A 16856-nucleotide genomic window follows, 5' to 3' on the forward strand; every position below is an offset into this window, starting at 1 on the left:
TAGATGGTGAATCTCTTCGGTCGCCTCAAATTTATCAAAGGTTGGTAGGTAAGCTTATTTACCTCACCATTACTCGACCCGATATTAGTCATGCAGTCAGTATTGTGAGTCAATTTATGCACTCTCCAACCATTGTTCATATGGGAATTGTTAAACGAATTCTTAGATATTTGAAGGGGTCTATTGGTCATGGTCTACTTATGAAGAACAATGGTCATACACAAATAATCGGCTACACCGACGCTGATTGGGCCGGCAACTCTCTTGATCGTAAATCCACTACTGGCTATTGTATATTTGTTGGTGGCAATCTTGTTTCGTGGAAGAGTAAAAAACAGCTCGTGGTTGCTCGTTCTAGCGCTGAAGCCGAATATCGTGCAATGGCTTCCACTGCTTCTGAACTTATCTGGCTAAAGGCATTGTTGGTCGATCTTGGTTTTCTTCATCCTCAACCAATGACTCTCTACTGCGATAATCAAGCCGCCATGCATATTGCCTCCAATCCAGTATTTCATGAGAGAACCAAACATATTGAAGTCGATTGTCATTACGTCCGCGAAAAAGTTCAGTCTCAGTTAATTTCTACCAAATATACTCGAAGTCAAAACCAACTTGCGGACATGTTCACTAAGGCTCTTTCTTCAGCTCAATTTCATTGGTTACTTTCCAAGCTTGGATCAATCAATATCCTTGCTCCAGCTTGAGGGGGAGTATTGGATGTCATTAGTCAACTTTGATGGCTGCCAACCTTCAACCTTGATGGCTGCCAACATTCAACCTTGATGTCATTAGTCAACTTTGATGGCTGTCAACCTTCAACCTTGATGGCTGTCAACTTTGAATGTGTTCATTAGTCATTAATTGTGTTCACATATCATTAGTCAGTAACGTAACTAGAAGTGCGGAGATGCATATGATCTTGTTACTATATATACTAGGGTTGTAATTCCATAAATGTTAAGAATACAAAAACACTTATTCTTCCATATCTTCCTTTTCTTTAGTTGCTCGTCGTGAATTTCCCGCAACAGCGAGAGAATCGGTCGCCTACGCTTCTCCTGACGACACTGGTGGCTTCTTCGATGCGGGCCCCTCGTCCAGCTTTCCCAAGCAAAACAGCTCTCCGGCCGACATTCTTATTAAACGGGAGGAATATTATTCCAACCATGGAATTTCATCTGAGTACGAGTTTGCGCCGCCCAGTACGGATGAATCATCGGCGGCCAAAAGGTTTAGGGAAGTCCAGTTGCAGAATCCATTTCACTTGGTAAATATTTCTGTACAAATTATGGAACAGCGATTTTTAATGCTGAATAATTTGTTATTTGAAAAAAAAAACTGCATGGAAAGTCTTGATGACAGATCTAATTTGTTCTCTCTCTTGATTTTATTTGCAGCAAACAAGTACTGCAGATATGTTAGAGGAAGCAGTGGAGTATCTTAAGTTTCTTCAAATACAGAGTCAGGTATCTCCTTCGCCAAAATTATATCTATATGCTGTGCATTCTCTATGGTATCAACATTGATGTTGAAGATTCATACTTTTAGAAGAGGATTGGGGGCAAAAAATTGCAAGTTTAATAATGGGAAGATTCTGAAAGCTTCCCTGAACAATCTAACAGTTGAAGAAATCGATCACATTTGGGAATATAATCTACCTCTTATAAATGTAAGATTTAGCAAAATACAGAAAGAAAGCAAAACCTGCACCACTTAGTCCAGCCAGTAACCAGTAGAAGCGATCAAGATGAGCCTGGTTAAGGTTATTATCAAACCAGCTATCTTTACTTGCTTTCTCAATGACAGAGACAAGCAGGCTGCTTAAGAGGCTCCCTACACCGAAAATACTCAGATAGAAGGAAAGACCCATACTCCTTAACTCTGCTGGGACCTGATCATAGAAGAATTCTTGCAAACCAACAATGGTGAACACATCTGCAGCACCAAACAGAATGTACTGGGGAACCAACCACCATACACTCATTGGAACTGTTGCTTTCTTTACGTTAACTAGATCATGTTCTTGTGCTGTATTGAGCCTTTTTGTCTCTATTAGAGCTGCAATTACCATGGCCATAGCGGATAAGACCATACCAATTCCTATTCTCTGAAGCATGGTGATGCCAGAGGGTTTCTTAGTTACAGATCTTGCTATTGGAACGAAAACTCGATCATAGACTGGAATTAAGAGAACAATTGAGACGGAAATGAAAATTTGTAGCGTAGCAGGTGGAATGTTGACGCTTGAGGAGAGTCTTCTGTCCATTGTAACTCCTTGCTTTGTAAAGAAGGTTGATGCTTGTGCAAAGACTATGCCATAACCCAAGCATGAAACCCATATTGGAATGAGCCTCAGTATCGCCTTTGCTTCTTCAACCTCTGCAAAGGCTTTCCCATCCTCCACAACACCCGCTGGTTTGATTAATGCTTTGTTTAAGAACCTAACAGTGAAGAAAATGTAAGATTAGAGAAGATTTTACTATACCAAACAAACCCATCTCAACTAACATAAGGATTAACCCTTATAAGATGCAGTAGCAGAGCTTTATGAGTTCTTCAAGGGTGTTGTCATGTTTTCTATACAACATATAAATAGGTGCTTGAATATGCATATATGTTTCTACGTTCTACTACGTCGTCTCGATGTTTATTTTGTCAATGCAGAAAATAGAGCTCATTTGAATATAAACATACTGATAAGTTGATTTTCTTACTTGAACTGTTTTGAAATGTGGGGAGGTGAGGAGCCAGAACCTTCCTGTTGAAATTCTATTGCCTGAGGAGTGATTCTCCAGTTCTTAATTGCCGCGATAAACACTCGACCAATTCTCACAAATGGGTGCTTTTTCTTTGCGTTGGCACTATATCTATAGGTCTTGGTTCCCAACAAGAAAATGACCAATGCAACTACCATTGCAATACAGGGGATTCCAAATCCGAGGGCCCAACTGAGATTATCCTGAATGTAGACCAACACCAGAAGTGTTACGACAACACCCATTGATAAACTGAAGTACCACCAATTGAAGAATGAGTTTTTGGCTTTGCTCTCTTCTGGGTCTTTTCCATCAAACTGATCTGCTCCAAATGCTTGAACACAAGGCTTGTGTCCACCTTGTCCAATCGCGACTATGTATAAAGCAAAGTAGAACAAGGCTATATGGAGTTGAGGAGGAGAACATGATTTTTTAGCACCATTTTTTGGGCAGTCTTGAGAAGTAAGCACGGCAAGCAGAGTCAGCATGCCGAGTCCCTGCAATTTATTTCAGCCCAAATCAGTGACAGCAGTTGCATTAATTCGTACTATAGAAATACACCATGTTGACTGTAATAGTTGAAACCATAAGAAGTGATAAAGTTCGGCTTACGTACTGTCTCCTCTCCCTGATTCCGCCGAACGTTATGAAGGAGAGTTGTTTATTATTAAGATATTTTTTACTCTAAAGCTGATAATTATTGGGACAGAAGGGTTTATTATATGAAAATGATAAAGATCTCAGTAGTTTGGTATCTCAGTTAAGTTGGATGCATTTGATCTAAGTGAATTTGTATGCTCTATATGTCGATTCTCTATGTGTACAACTCCACTGGAATACGAGCCGCTGGAATCTTCTATGGACTTTGATGCAATCTCTCTAATACACTATGGGCCCCATATATAATATATTTGTTTAAGGGGGGCCACTTGATGAATTATACATCGTGGACTTAATTAAATTAATAATTGTAGGCGAGGAAGTAAACTATATCAAACAAAAGATTTCGATAAACACAGTACCTCATGTGTCATGACCAACGACCATTGAACCTTGAATGATTAAGACAATAATTAATTTAATAATTAAACACGTTTATTACCAGACACCATGGCGCCATCCTCAGGCCTCCACTGTTATGCTACAAGTGTAAGTACGGGTGGGCATACATAAGATTTTTGTCCGACTTAAAATCGGGTCAGGGTCCAAACTCCAAACACATAAATCTTGTCCACGTTAGTTGTCCAAACCCTAACCCCGGATTAACTTATTGTCTAAATTTAAACCAATCATGATGTGGTCAATTGTACATCCGAAATCCAATCCGGGTTAGAGTCTAAACATATAAATATTTCGCAAGCAAGTGATGTTGCCCGACTCGAAACTGACCCCAAAGAGAGTTTTTGGTTTTTTGCCACCCTTAAGTCTAACCAAATATGAAAAACGCCCTTCTTCTTTTTTAGCAGTTTTTGTTTACTTTCACTACCATTTTTTCTGGTAAATAAAATAATTGAAATAAGAAACACATGTTAACTTTCACTGCTTTAATTCTTCAACGGGAAATTTTGAAACGAGGAAAGCCTTCTTGATTGTAAAATTAACCCTGAAAAAAGGGAAAAAAGAAAGAAAGAAAGTACCAATAGGTAGACAATCGTGGCAATAACAATGGTGCGGTAACGGCCAAGGAAAGAATCAGCTACGAAACCACCAAGCAAAGGCAACAATGAAGCTACGCCGGACCACAAGTTAACGCGCGCAGCCGCAGTTGCGGTGGATTCACCAAGCGAACCTGTCAAGTAGGTTATCAGGTTCGCCGAGATGCCGTAGTAGGCAAATCTCTCAGCCACCTCTACACCTATACATACAAATTAAAAACTTATATATATAAGTGTAAATCGGTATATATATATTCTTAACAGTAATCGTATGTGGTCATACCTATAATAAACATGGCAGATCTCCAACCACCAGAAGAGGAGGATTTGAGGAGTGGACGACCTTTGTAGTCCACGGAGTCCTCCACCACATGCAATTCCAGTTTTTCTTCGTCATTTGCAGTGCCTCTACCCATGCCTGCCCTCCGCCTGAATTTGTGTGTTTTCTTTGTTGTAATTCCTTAACCTCCCGTTAAATACACAAGCCTGAGTTGTAGCGGGCCAGACATATATATATATATATATACACACACACTATATAGTATTAGAATTTTCTGATTTTTCTGATTGTGGGCTGATGCAAGTTGTTTTTCCAAAATGGCACGTTAGACATATTTAAATATATGAATAGCAATCGGTCAAATGCTGTTGCGAACAGCTTCAAATACTATTTTGGTAATTAAAAATCTCTATTATAGTATAGCTTATAACTAATTCATTAAGGTGTCATGTTTGGTTCGCAGAATCCAGCTTTCCAGAACTAAGAGTTTTTTTTTGTCAATTATTCTTATGTTAATTTGGTTGATGTAATTCTTAGAATCTAGAATTTCAAGGAAAGTTGAATTCCTTCCAAATGAAGAATTCTCCTTTCCTCCCAAAAATAGAAGAATCCTTGGAATCCTCACTTATTTTGGTGTCATTTTGGTTCTCGAAATTCATCATTCAAAGAGAGAGAGTTTTCTTTTTTCTAATAAATTCTATGTTTGGTTGGTGGAATCTAGATTTTAAGGAAAGTTGGATTTCTCGCAAAAGGAAGAATTCTCATTTCCTCCCAAAAATGGAGGACTCTTAGAATCCTCACTTATTTTCAAATAAATACCTATAAGGTCATCTTGAAAATATATAAATTTGACAATATTCTATGATTATGTATTTAAATATATCATCTTTATATTATTTAATTTTTCATTGATTAAACCTGATCGCATATAAATATTAAAAAATTATTTTTATTTTTTCATCTTTACAGTTTTTAATTTTTATATTCAAGTTAAAGTGTTATTTTTTTAATTGAAGTTTATCATATAATGTGAAATAATTATAACTTTTACTCTAACCGAACATTGCTAAGAAAATCAATAATGTCATTAAAGTAGTATAACAGTGTGATCCAAACATTGACAAGGAATAAAGATGCCAAGAAAATAGCTTTCATGACATCTTCTTTCCATTCTAATATCCAAATCGACAAATCAAAACGAGCCATGAATATTAAAGGAAGAGATTTGATAAGGTAAAGGGGGGAACCAACTTAAAAAAGAAGAATAATAAATAAAAAAATCATATAATTTGTGAAAAAATAAAATTTACACTTGAAATTAAAAACCCAAGACATACCCTCACAAAATTACAATAATTTATGATATAACCATTCCCCTACTCTTCAATGGAAATCTTCTACACAACATAGAAAAATGGAAGCTTAGAGAAACTTAAGAGCATTCTCATGCATTCACATCATCATCATTTTTTAAGTTATTAAAAATTGACATGTGAAATTTTTATTTATAATTCTTATAGGATTTGAAAAGTATGATAATCACAATGATTTCAATAGATGATACATACCAAATTAAACTCACTTAATTGTAAACACTTTGTGAAAAGTCATGTTCTAAATCAAATTGATAAAAAAAAAGAAGATAATTAATTTCAACTAATATACGTATATCTAACCTAATTTAATTTCTCTGCGTGTATTAGTATGGATGGCCATATGAGTTCAATACCTTATATCTATTTTTCCTTTAAATAGATGGATATTTATTACATACATTTGTCTTAAAATACATGCATCACATATATGATCTCTATAGAAGGATAGTTTGATCAAAACCTATATTGTACATTTTCTTTACATAGATGATAGATGTTACTCAAAACGGCGACGCTACGTATTCTTAATTAAATCATCCATGCTAAGAAATATGACATCACAACTTTTTTATTTTTTCTTTTCTTAAACGAAACTTCAAAATATTTTATTTCTCAAAATACATGTTACATATTCGGATTCAGCATGTAAAGCTATTTTCAAAAGAAACTCATTGTTGATAGGTTTAACCTGTGAGTTATTAATTACATTATGTTTGAAACAGTGTATACAAATCTACAACACTTAAAACAATGTAATTATGTAAAAAAAAGTATAATAAAAGATTATGTGAGTCAAAAACAATGTAATAAGAGATTGTGTTAATCAGTTTTAATGTAATAATAGCTTATGTTAAAACAATGTAATTATTGCATCATTATGAACGTTTATGTACGAAAAAACTTACGGATATATATCATTGCCGTACTCAAAATAAACCCGTATAATTGATGGTAATTAAGGAACTTTTTTATAATTTCATATATTTTTTTTATAATTGTCAATTAATGTGGGTTCGAGTCCTGCCGGCTCCCCTTCCCTATCCTTTATTAAAAAAAAAAGTTTATTATATATAAATTAGAATCACGGTAAAACCCCGATATTTTTGCGCCACTGGACGCCTCTGAGCCTACCAAAACGACAGCGGAGGAGGATCTCGAGCAAGAACTCGATTCTTGCAATGTCTGCTCAATTGGAGGATTGGCGCTGGCGACATCGATTAGCACCCCCGCATCAGAGAGAGAATCGGTCACCTACGCTTCTCCTGACGACACTGGTGGCTTCTTCGATGCGGGCCCGTCGTCCAGCTTTCACAACAGCTCTCCGACCGACTTTCTTATTAAGCGCGACGAATATTATTCTAACTATGGAATCTCGCCTGACTACGAGTTTGGCCCAGTATGGAAACTTCTTCGGCGGCCAAAATGTTTAGGGAGGTCCAATTGCAGAATCCATCTCACTTGGTAAATATATCTGTACAAATTATGGAACTGAGATTTTCTATAAAAAGAAAATTATGGAGCTGATTGTTCTAATTTTTTTTGCAATTAATTATCCAAATGGTAGTAACTAGTGATTTATTTTGATTGAAGATCGGTAGAAAGGTGACCAGAGTGGTCAGATACCCGATTCAGTGCCTTGCAAGATTCGTGCAAATCGTGGCTGTGCTATGCATCCTTGGAACATTGAAGAGAGGGTAAGATTAGTCACTTTATCTTCATTTTGATCAGACTCTTGTGTTTTTGTCTTGGCTAAGATGTACATCTCTTCCTTGGTTCTTATGGCTTAGGAAGAAAGCTTCATTTTGATCAGACTCTTGTGTTTTTATATGCCCAACTGTATGCTACAAAAGTCTAAGTTAATGAAATCTCTGGTGCCATGAATTTCAATTCTTTTGTTTAGTGGCATATCTCATCTCATTTTATATAAATTGCACTTACTGAAAGTAATGATGTAAGTGAGTGACTTTGGTTCAACTTTTGTGATTCACTTGAATGATGAATCTGTTGTCATGTGTAGATATGTTCATGTAGATTTACATGCAAATTTTCATTTGAGCAGAGTAGCTGCAGTTACTATATAGGATGGTATTTAGCAGTAGAATTAGTCTTCGTCGTTGCTAAATTCATATCTGGTACTTTAGTTCTACAAATTAATGGCACATGACTGCAATAAAGGCTATGCCATCTACTGTTGTTCTGAACACATCTAGGATTGTAGAGGAAGCTCGTGAATGACTGGCTCATTTTCGCCAAGGGGATCTGCATACTGAATAATTTGGAGAGCATCAATATAGCTAAACCCGAGAAACTATGTCTAATATTTATATGCATTCGGTTTCAACTCCTTCCAAAACCTTCGTGATTTGTACCTAGACTAGTAACAGAAAATATGGTAATATGAATGAAGTGAGAGTGTGATACTCCTAATCATGAAATCTCATCTTGACTTCGGAGAAAAAGATGCTTGAATTTTTAATTCTAAACAATTTGTTATTTGCACAAAAATGAATGGAAAGTCTTGAAGACAGATCTAATTTGTTGTCTCTCATTTTTATTTGCAGTAAAAAAATTCTGCAGATATATTAGAGGAAGCAGACAAGCAGTAGAGTATGTTACGTTTGTTCAAAGACAGATTCAGGTACCTCCTGTGCCTAAAATATATCTGTATGCTGAGCATTCTAGATGGTATCAAAATTGATGTTTCTCTTGTTATTTGAAGACTCACCTTTTAGAAGAGGATTGGGGGCAAAAAATTGCAAGTTTAATATCGTAACATAAGTTTTTTTCCTTATAATAATCGGAAAATTCTCAAAAGAATCTTCCCCAAACTAGGAACTAAAAGGGAGTGTAGTATAATACTATAATGATAGGATAGGATGATTAAATTTGAATCTTGGACTATTTCTCTTTAAAAACAGAATGATGTTAAAGAACCTGTAAAATTGTCTCTGTAAATTTCATACTGGTAATCTTTAACAAAAGATTAAAAAGAAACATTGTAATGCTAGAACAAACAACAACAGGAAGTTAAGCTTGAATAATTTCAAATCCAGGTAAAAACCAGAAATTCATTAAGGAATGGGACCGCATTGACAAGTTATATAAACATATGGTAGATTTACCAAAATATATGCAAGAGAATAGACGACAATGGTGGGGTATCGATCCACGCGTTCACGTTCTTAGCTGCAGACGCATTGGATTAAACCAGCAATGATAGCACTATCAAACTCCTGCTTCACAAACAAATGCACCACAAGAAAACAGCAATGCCTAGCTTTCATGTCAACATTAGATGAACAATCTAACAGTTGAAGAAAGTGAGCACATTTAGATATATAATCTACCTCTTATAAATGTAAGATTTAGCAAAATACAAAAACAAAAGAAAACCTCCGCCACTTAGTCCAGCCAGTAACCAGTAGAACCGATCAAGATGTGCCTGGTTAAGGTTATTATCAAACCAGCTATCTTTATGTGATTTGTCAATAACAGAGACAAGCAGGCTGCTTAAGAGGCTCCCTACACCAAAAATACTCAAATAAAAGGAAAGACCCATACTCCTCAACTCTGTTGGGACCTGATCATAGAAGAATTCTTGCAAACCAACAATAGTGAACACATCTGCAGCACCAAACAGAATGTACTGGGGAACCAGCCACCATACACTCATTGGAAGGGTTGCTTTTGGTATGTTAACTAGACCATGTTCTTGTGCTGTGTTGAGCCTTTTTGTCTCTATTAGAGCTGCAATTACCATGGCCATAGCGGATAAGACCATACCAATTCCTATTCTCTGAAGCATGGTGATACCAGATGATTTCTTAGTTACCGATCTTGCTATCGGAACGAAAACTCGATCATACACTGGAATCAAGAGAACAATTGAGACGCCAATGAAAATTTGTAGCGTAGCAGGTGGAATATTGACGCTTGACGTGAGTGTTCTGTCCATGGTAACTCCTTGCTTTGTAAAGAAGGTTGATACTTGTGCAAAGAGTATGCCATAACCCAAGCATGAAACCCATATTGGAATGAGCCTCATTATCGCCTTTGCTTCTTCAACCTCTGTGATACTACAGGCTTTCCCATCCTCCACAACACCAGCTGGTTTGAACAAAGCTTTGTTTAAGAACCTTACAGCAAAGAAAATGTAAGATTAGAAAAGCTTTTACTATTCCAAACAAAAATACAGCATGGGGATATGTTGTATTAGTTCAGCTTATATAAGGATTAACCCTTATAAGATGCAGTAGCAGAGAGCTCTATGAGTTCTTCAAGGGGGTTGTGATGCTTAATATATCAATACAACATATATAGGTGCTTTAATATGCATATATGTTTCTACTACGTTGTCTTGATGTTTTATTTTGTCAATGCAGAAAATAGAGGTCATTTGAGATATGAAGACATTGAAGTTGATTTTCTTACTTGAACTGCTTGGAAATATGAGGAGGTGAGGAGCCACAACCTTCCTCTTGAAATTCTATCGCCTGAGGAGTGATTTTCCAGTTCTTAATTGCCGCGACAAACACTAGACCAATTCTCACAATTGGGTGCTTTGTCTTTGCCTTGGCACTGTATCTATAGGTCTTGGTTCCCAACAAGAAAATGGCCAATGCAGCTACCATTGCGATACAGGGGATTCCGAATCCGAGGGCCCAACTGAGATTGTCCTGAATGTAGACCAACACCAGAAGTGTTACAACTATGCCCATTGATAAACTGAAGTACCACCAATTGAAGAATGAGCTTTTGGCTTTGCTCTCTTCTGGGTCTTTCCCATCAAACTGATCTGCTCCAAATGCTTGAACACAAGGCTTGTGTCCACCTTGTCCGATTGCGACTATGTATAAAGCAAAGTAGAACAAGCCTATATGGAGTTGAGGAGGAGAACACGATTTTCTAGCGCCATTTTTTGGGCAGTCATGAGAAGTAATCACGGCAAGCAGAGTCAACATGCCTAGTCCCTGCCATTTATTTCAGCACAAATCGGTGATACCGGTAAGCATTAACTCGTACTATAGAAATAGAACTTGTCGGCTGTAATTGTTGAAATCATACGAAGTGTTATGTTGTGCGTACATACTGCCTCTCTCCGATTCCGCCCGGTGCAGGAACATGGTGCACTAGAGTGTTATCTATCATTAAGGTAATGCAACTTTTGGCTATTGAAAGAGTTGTCAATATCCAACTCAATCATAGAATATTCAGACGTTCAAACTTGGGAACACAGAGTTGACTTTTTTTTTCAATATGTATATGAGGGCATATTTTCATTGTTCAGGTAGATTATTTTTATCGATTTCTTATACCAAATCAGTAAGTTTACTGTCCAAACAGTGAGAAAGATTCCCATGTGTGTGAATTGAAACAATTTTCAACTTTTGATTTTCCAATTGAAACATTTGAAAATTGAGTGATAGAGTTACACTAACTCTGAGAAGTTGCATTGCCCGTTTTGCTCTAAAATTATCAATTAATGTGCTGAAAAATAAGGTCCTGCTTGAGACTTGAGTGTTTATTCTATGGATTTTCTAATACCCTATGGGCCCCACATTGTTGATTACTTGGGGCCCACCTGATGAATTATATATACATCGTGGTCTTAATCAAGAATTGTAGGCGAGGAAGTAATCTATATAAAACAAAAGATTTTGATAAACACAGTACGTCATGACCAACCACCATTGAAAGTTAAATAATTGAGATAATAATTAATTTAATTAATAAACGCATTATTGCTAGAAATGCGTTTCCTAATGAGTTCAGATCTTAGTTCCGTCACATGTTAGGAATATAATTTTTCATAATCCAATAATTGAAAACAAAACAAAATCTTTTTATTTTTTTATTTTTTTTAGGAAGGAAAGAACTAACTAGAACTGCAGAGTCGGGGATAAGCAACCCTTACCAAATCAGTTCGAAGAAAAGCAATACAATCATGAGGTGTCTCGTGAAAAACTCAATCTTTTTATTTTTAATACAGTTTAATTTTGGTTAATTTTCACTACTTTACTTGTTCAACAGAAAATTTTCAAACGCGAAAAGCCTTCTTGGTTGTAAATTTCACCCTAAAAAAAAGGGAAAAAGAAAGGAAGTACCAATAGGTAGACAATCGTAGCAATAACAATGGTGCGATAACGGCCAAGGAAAGAATCAGCAACGAAACCACCAAGCAGAGGCAGCAATGAAGCTACACCGGACCACAAGTTAACGCGCGCAGCCGCAGTTGCGGTGGACTCGCCGAGCGAACCCGTCAAGTAGGTTATCAGATTCGACGAGATGCCGTAGTAGGCGAATCTCTCAGCCACCTCTACACCTATACATACAAATTAAAAACTTACGTACATATATATATATATATATATCCGTGTAAATTGATATATTCTTAATACTGTGGTGGTACCTATAATAAACATAGCGGATCTCCAACCCCCAAAGGAGGAGGATTTGAGGAGTGGACGGCCCTTGTAGTCCACGGAGTCATGTACCGGTTCCAGTTTTTCTTCCTTATTTGCACTGCCTCTACTCATGCCTGCCTCTGCCTGAACTACTGTGTGTTTTAAATTAATTCCTTGAGCTCCCATTTGAATACACCAAGTCCAAGTGGTGTTGGGGCCCGACATATAAGAAGAATTTTTTGTTATGGTGGGTACCGATTGTGGATATTGATTTCATTACACGCATTTCCCCAAGTATATAATGCATACAACCACACTCAACAAATCAGAGACGTCTTTCTCGATAAAAGTCACTTAATTGTCTTCTTTCTTTTTTCGTGTTTGTTCTAAAATGACATGTTAGGATTTAAGATTTAGGTGCAATTGCGTCCAATATTTGATTCCAACCAATAACGTATTTCTTGGTGACCATCCGTGAGGGCTTGTTAGTGGACTGTAGTCTATTAGTGGATCTTTGTGCATTGGGTTTCGTCCCAAGACTTATCTAGTTGGTAAGTGAGAAACTTCTGTGCACACGGGTCACTTAGCCTAAGATTTACACTCACTCAACTATCCGAATGGCTTGTTCGGTTGAATGGTTTCTTGGTTATTAAAAAAAAAGATATTAGAATTTAAGATTTTGAAATTTTTTTCTAAATTTTAATTCGTGATTTTTAAGATAGTTTTGGACTAGAATTATAATTAGAATTGGAACAAAAATTTGGAGCTCCCCCATCCCTCCTTCCTTGAGCTCCCATTAAATTACATACACAAGTCCAAGTGGGAGTAGGGAAGAGTGCAGAGTTTGAAATTGACCTTTTGTTTTGGTGTGCTATTTACGTTAACGAATATTTCATTACATTCTTTTTCACGCATTTACTAATGTATACAATCAGGATACCTGATTCACTACTCCATAGCTTAGCATTTCGAAAATATCCAAATAAATTTAGGCGGTAAGAATTATAAATAAAAGAATAGTCGTGTAAAGTAGGTCACCCACGAAACATTGAAATAGAGGCCCGCCCCGCAATATCTTTATGGGCCTGCCAGGCCTGCAATACATTACGGGCCTGGCCGGCCCACGAACGATCCGCTATATTTTTAGGGTCCCATCCAGCTCGCATACCAAAAAATATATTTAAATGTAAAATGATAAAAAAAAAATGTCCACTATAACAATTATAAAATGACTAGTTTTTGAGATATTTATGTTCTTTTTTCGATGATAAATTCCAATATATTATCAAAATTTTCGTTTAGCGATAACAAGATCTATAACTAGGAAATACTCTGGCAATTACCACACTTCAAAGAGTTGGACTCGCTTTGGTCTTATCTGCTATGTCCAAAGGTGGTTGTTTCTAGGCAAACCTCATGGCTGTCTTTGCACTCCTACCTCTGTTATAATTGAGCGGTTATTTAAGGGCCTTATATTATACAACTAAGTCGTATAGTTGCCGGATTCGAGATCGGCGGTCTCCTTTGCCGGATTTGAGATCGGCTGTCTCCAAGAGAACCAATTTATTCTTGTTCTCCGATAATCTCTGGATAGTTTATCTACATTCTTTTTGTACTTCCTCTTCATTGGCCCAATTAGACATGACCTCAAAAATCAATCCATCTCACTACACTAGGCCCAAGCCTATCAGGTGAGACCTGAGTCAAACCGGCCTAACCTTCGCAGGTGATCCGGGCTGTTTCCCTCCAACAGTTCCAATAAGCATATGGTGGTTGGTTCCTCAATACATTCTATTTGGTACTGCAGATGTGTTCACTCACCATTGTTGGTTTGCAAGAGGTGGTCTATGATAAAGTTCGTAAATATGTGAGAATTAATTAAGTATGGGCCTGTCACTTTATTTGGGTATTTTTGGTGTGGGGAGCCTCTTAAGTAGTCTGCCTGTCTCTCTGCCATTGATAAAGCAAGTAACAACAGCTGGTTCAATGATAATCTTAACCTGGAGGAAGGGGTTGGCATCGGGCCGGCCCTGTCCTATTTTTTCAGGCCCAACCCAGGCCTGAGCTCAATTTTGTGAATCAAGCTTCGGGTCGGGCCAGGTTTGACCTTCAAAATGAGGCCTAGGCCGGCCCGGGCCTCGAGCCTTTAGGTCGAGTTCTGCCCGACTTTGACTACTTAATATTTATATGTGTATTATATATATATATATAATAGACATGCAATTGAGATATATACATATGATATATATGTGTACGTATACTATATATATTGCATTGTCTATATATATAATCGACAAATACAGACAGTGAGATGTCATACATGGGTTTAGAGTTATTTTTAATAGTTGAGAATCGGGTTTCGGGTCAGGCCGGGCTTGACCTTCAAAATGAGGCTTGGGTTGGGTCGGATCCGACCCGATTTTGATTATTTAATATTTATATGTGTATTATATATCAATTCTATTTTCGTGTCTTAACTATTAAAAAGTAACTTGATTGTCACTCAAATAAGTTTGTTGCCGAAAAAATCACATGTATGTGACGTATGAATTGACTAAATTTGTACAGTTGGAATATAAATAACAATACACCTAATTAGAAACAAATATTTACACATAGGATAAATAAGAACAAAATAATCATAATCCCAAATTTCTTCCCCACCATCTAAATCCATCCTAGCCGAATCTTTCATTCCATCTCGAGATTTCGTCGCGTCGCAGACCTCCTCGCATGGCAGAACTTCCCACGTTTATAGCTCCAGTGCGTGGATTTGCACCGGTGCTTTGTTCATCATTTTTTTTTTTATCAATTTATGTTTATTTGATTTATAATTAGAGGATTTAATGCGTGGCAGCTGAAATTGAAAGAGTATTGGGCCACGTTGAATCGTGGTACGGTTGCCCAACACCCTTGACCCTCCCACACACGCTCTGCGTGCCTGTACGTTTCTTGCTGAAGAAGCAGATTATCCCTCTCTCTTCTATATAAAGCGCTTTCCACGATTCTCTCTCTCAAACGTCTCTCTGGCAACGCTATCACTTCCTCTGCAGAGCTAGCTGTGCTTTTCTTTTTTCAGTCATGGTGATGGAGATCAGTGTCGAGCACTTGACGGACGAACTCTCCAGCAACGTGTACGACACCTACACTGTCTACGTTGAGGGCCACCGCATCCTCGTCACCGTTGTCCACTCCGAACACGCCGCTAGCGCTGGCAAGTGGCTGAAGGAGGCTCTCAAGATTCAGAACACCAGGCTCCGTGACACTGTTGTCGTTGGCGTCATCGCTGGTCATGACCTGCACTATGGATTCTTAAACAAAGACCTCCGTACCACCCCCTACGATCTAATCCAGCTATGCATCGGCTCTCACTGCCTCCTCTACTTTCTCCCCTGGAAATACAAGGCCAAGGAGACCGGGCTGAAGTTTATGAATAACTTCCTCTCTCAGCCGAAGGTCTTCGCCGTCGGAATGAACATCAAGGTAGTTGCTAAGAGGCTAGAGCAAGACTTCCACGTCAAGGTGGAGAACCCGGTGGATCTGAACGAGCTGGCTGTGAGAGGGATGAACCGTGATGATCTAGATCTCGTGAGGTACGATCTAGACCGACTTGCCAAGCTGGTGCTGGGGAAAGGATTTGATGTTGAGAGGCCTAACTACTATTTGGAGTGGTACTACCGTAGGCGGTGGGTTGTCCTTGGCGAGCTCTTCTACCATGAAGAGCTTAACCCCGAGAAGGTGAAGTTCGCTTCCGTTGATACGTATTTCTGCTTCCTGATCGGGTCACAGCTGCTGGAGACGATTCACCTCAAGAAGAAAAATGAGAATAAAGCGGCAGAAAAGAAGAAGAGCAAGAAGAAATAGAAGAGAGTCTCAAGAGAGTAAGCTTCGCGGTGAGTCTCCGTTTCCTATCCGTTTGTTTACGTATTGTGGTCCTTCTGCTCGTGGATTGGTTCTTCGTATGCTAGGGTTTCATTTCATTTACGCATTTGATGTTCATAATAAAAGTCAGTGAAGTTTCCATTTAGGCAATCTCACTGGATTTAGATGTCTAGGGTATGAATATGTTAATCAAACTACAATTTGAACTTCGCTTACATCACCGATCGAGTAGATGCAGTCCTTTCTTTTTTTGTGTTTTCATATCGTTTATATTTTGCTTTGGAGTTTTTGAATGCTTAGGTGAGTGTTTGGTTTCCGAGAAAATGCATGTGGAAATTTCATGGAAAATTCGGGTTTCTCCAATTATCCCCAAACAACAACTTGTATGTCAGTTTGTAGTTTTGTTTCATCATATCCTACCAATTACACTATGCATAGGATTCTGATACCGCTCTGAGATTCAGCATCAAATAACTAGGCAGAGCCAATCCAATTGTCAGGGA

The 16856-nt window shown here is 37.7% G+C and overlaps 2 protein-coding genes and 1 long non-coding RNA gene across 3 annotated transcripts; 1 reads left to right on the forward strand and 2 right to left on the reverse strand.

Moving 5' to 3' along the window:
- Positions 1–1555: 1555 nt before the first annotated feature.
- Positions 1556–4891, reverse strand: LOC120004527 (protein NRT1/ PTR FAMILY 5.10-like). The gene is made up of 4 exons (XM_038853891.1): positions 4695–4891; positions 4394–4611; positions 2715–3253; positions 1556–2441 (listed from the first exon to the last, which is right to left on the reverse strand). Exons 1-4 carry the CDS (start codon positions 4825–4827, stop codon positions 1655–1657), a joined length of 1677 nt encoding a protein of 558 aa, XP_038709819.1. The 5' UTR covers positions 4828–4891; the 3' UTR covers positions 1556–1654.
- Positions 4892–7172: 2281 nt separating this feature from the next.
- Positions 7173–10798, forward strand: LOC120004528. Its single transcript, XR_005469556.1, has 5 exons — positions 7173–7528; positions 7658–7761; positions 8629–8705; positions 10450–10523; positions 10658–10798. It is a non-coding gene; the product is annotated as an uncharacterized LOC120004528 (long non-coding RNA).
- Positions 9098–12711, reverse strand: LOC120004523 (protein NRT1/ PTR FAMILY 5.10-like). Its single transcript, XM_038853889.1, has 4 exons — positions 12477–12711; positions 12172–12389; positions 10499–11037; positions 9098–10203 (listed from the first exon to the last, which is right to left on the reverse strand). The coding sequence occupies exons 1-4, from the start codon at positions 12694–12696 to the stop codon at positions 9411–9413; spliced, it is 1770 nt and encodes a 589-aa protein (XP_038709817.1). The 5' UTR covers positions 12697–12711; the 3' UTR covers positions 9098–9410.
- Between the last annotated feature and the right edge of the window lie 4145 nt (positions 12712–16856).

This window comes from Tripterygium wilfordii, chromosome 8, assembly GCF_013401445.1.
Source record: "Tripterygium wilfordii isolate XIE 37 chromosome 8, ASM1340144v1, whole genome shotgun sequence".
Lineage (NCBI taxonomy): Eukaryota > Viridiplantae > Streptophyta > Magnoliopsida > Celastrales > Celastraceae > Tripterygium > Tripterygium wilfordii.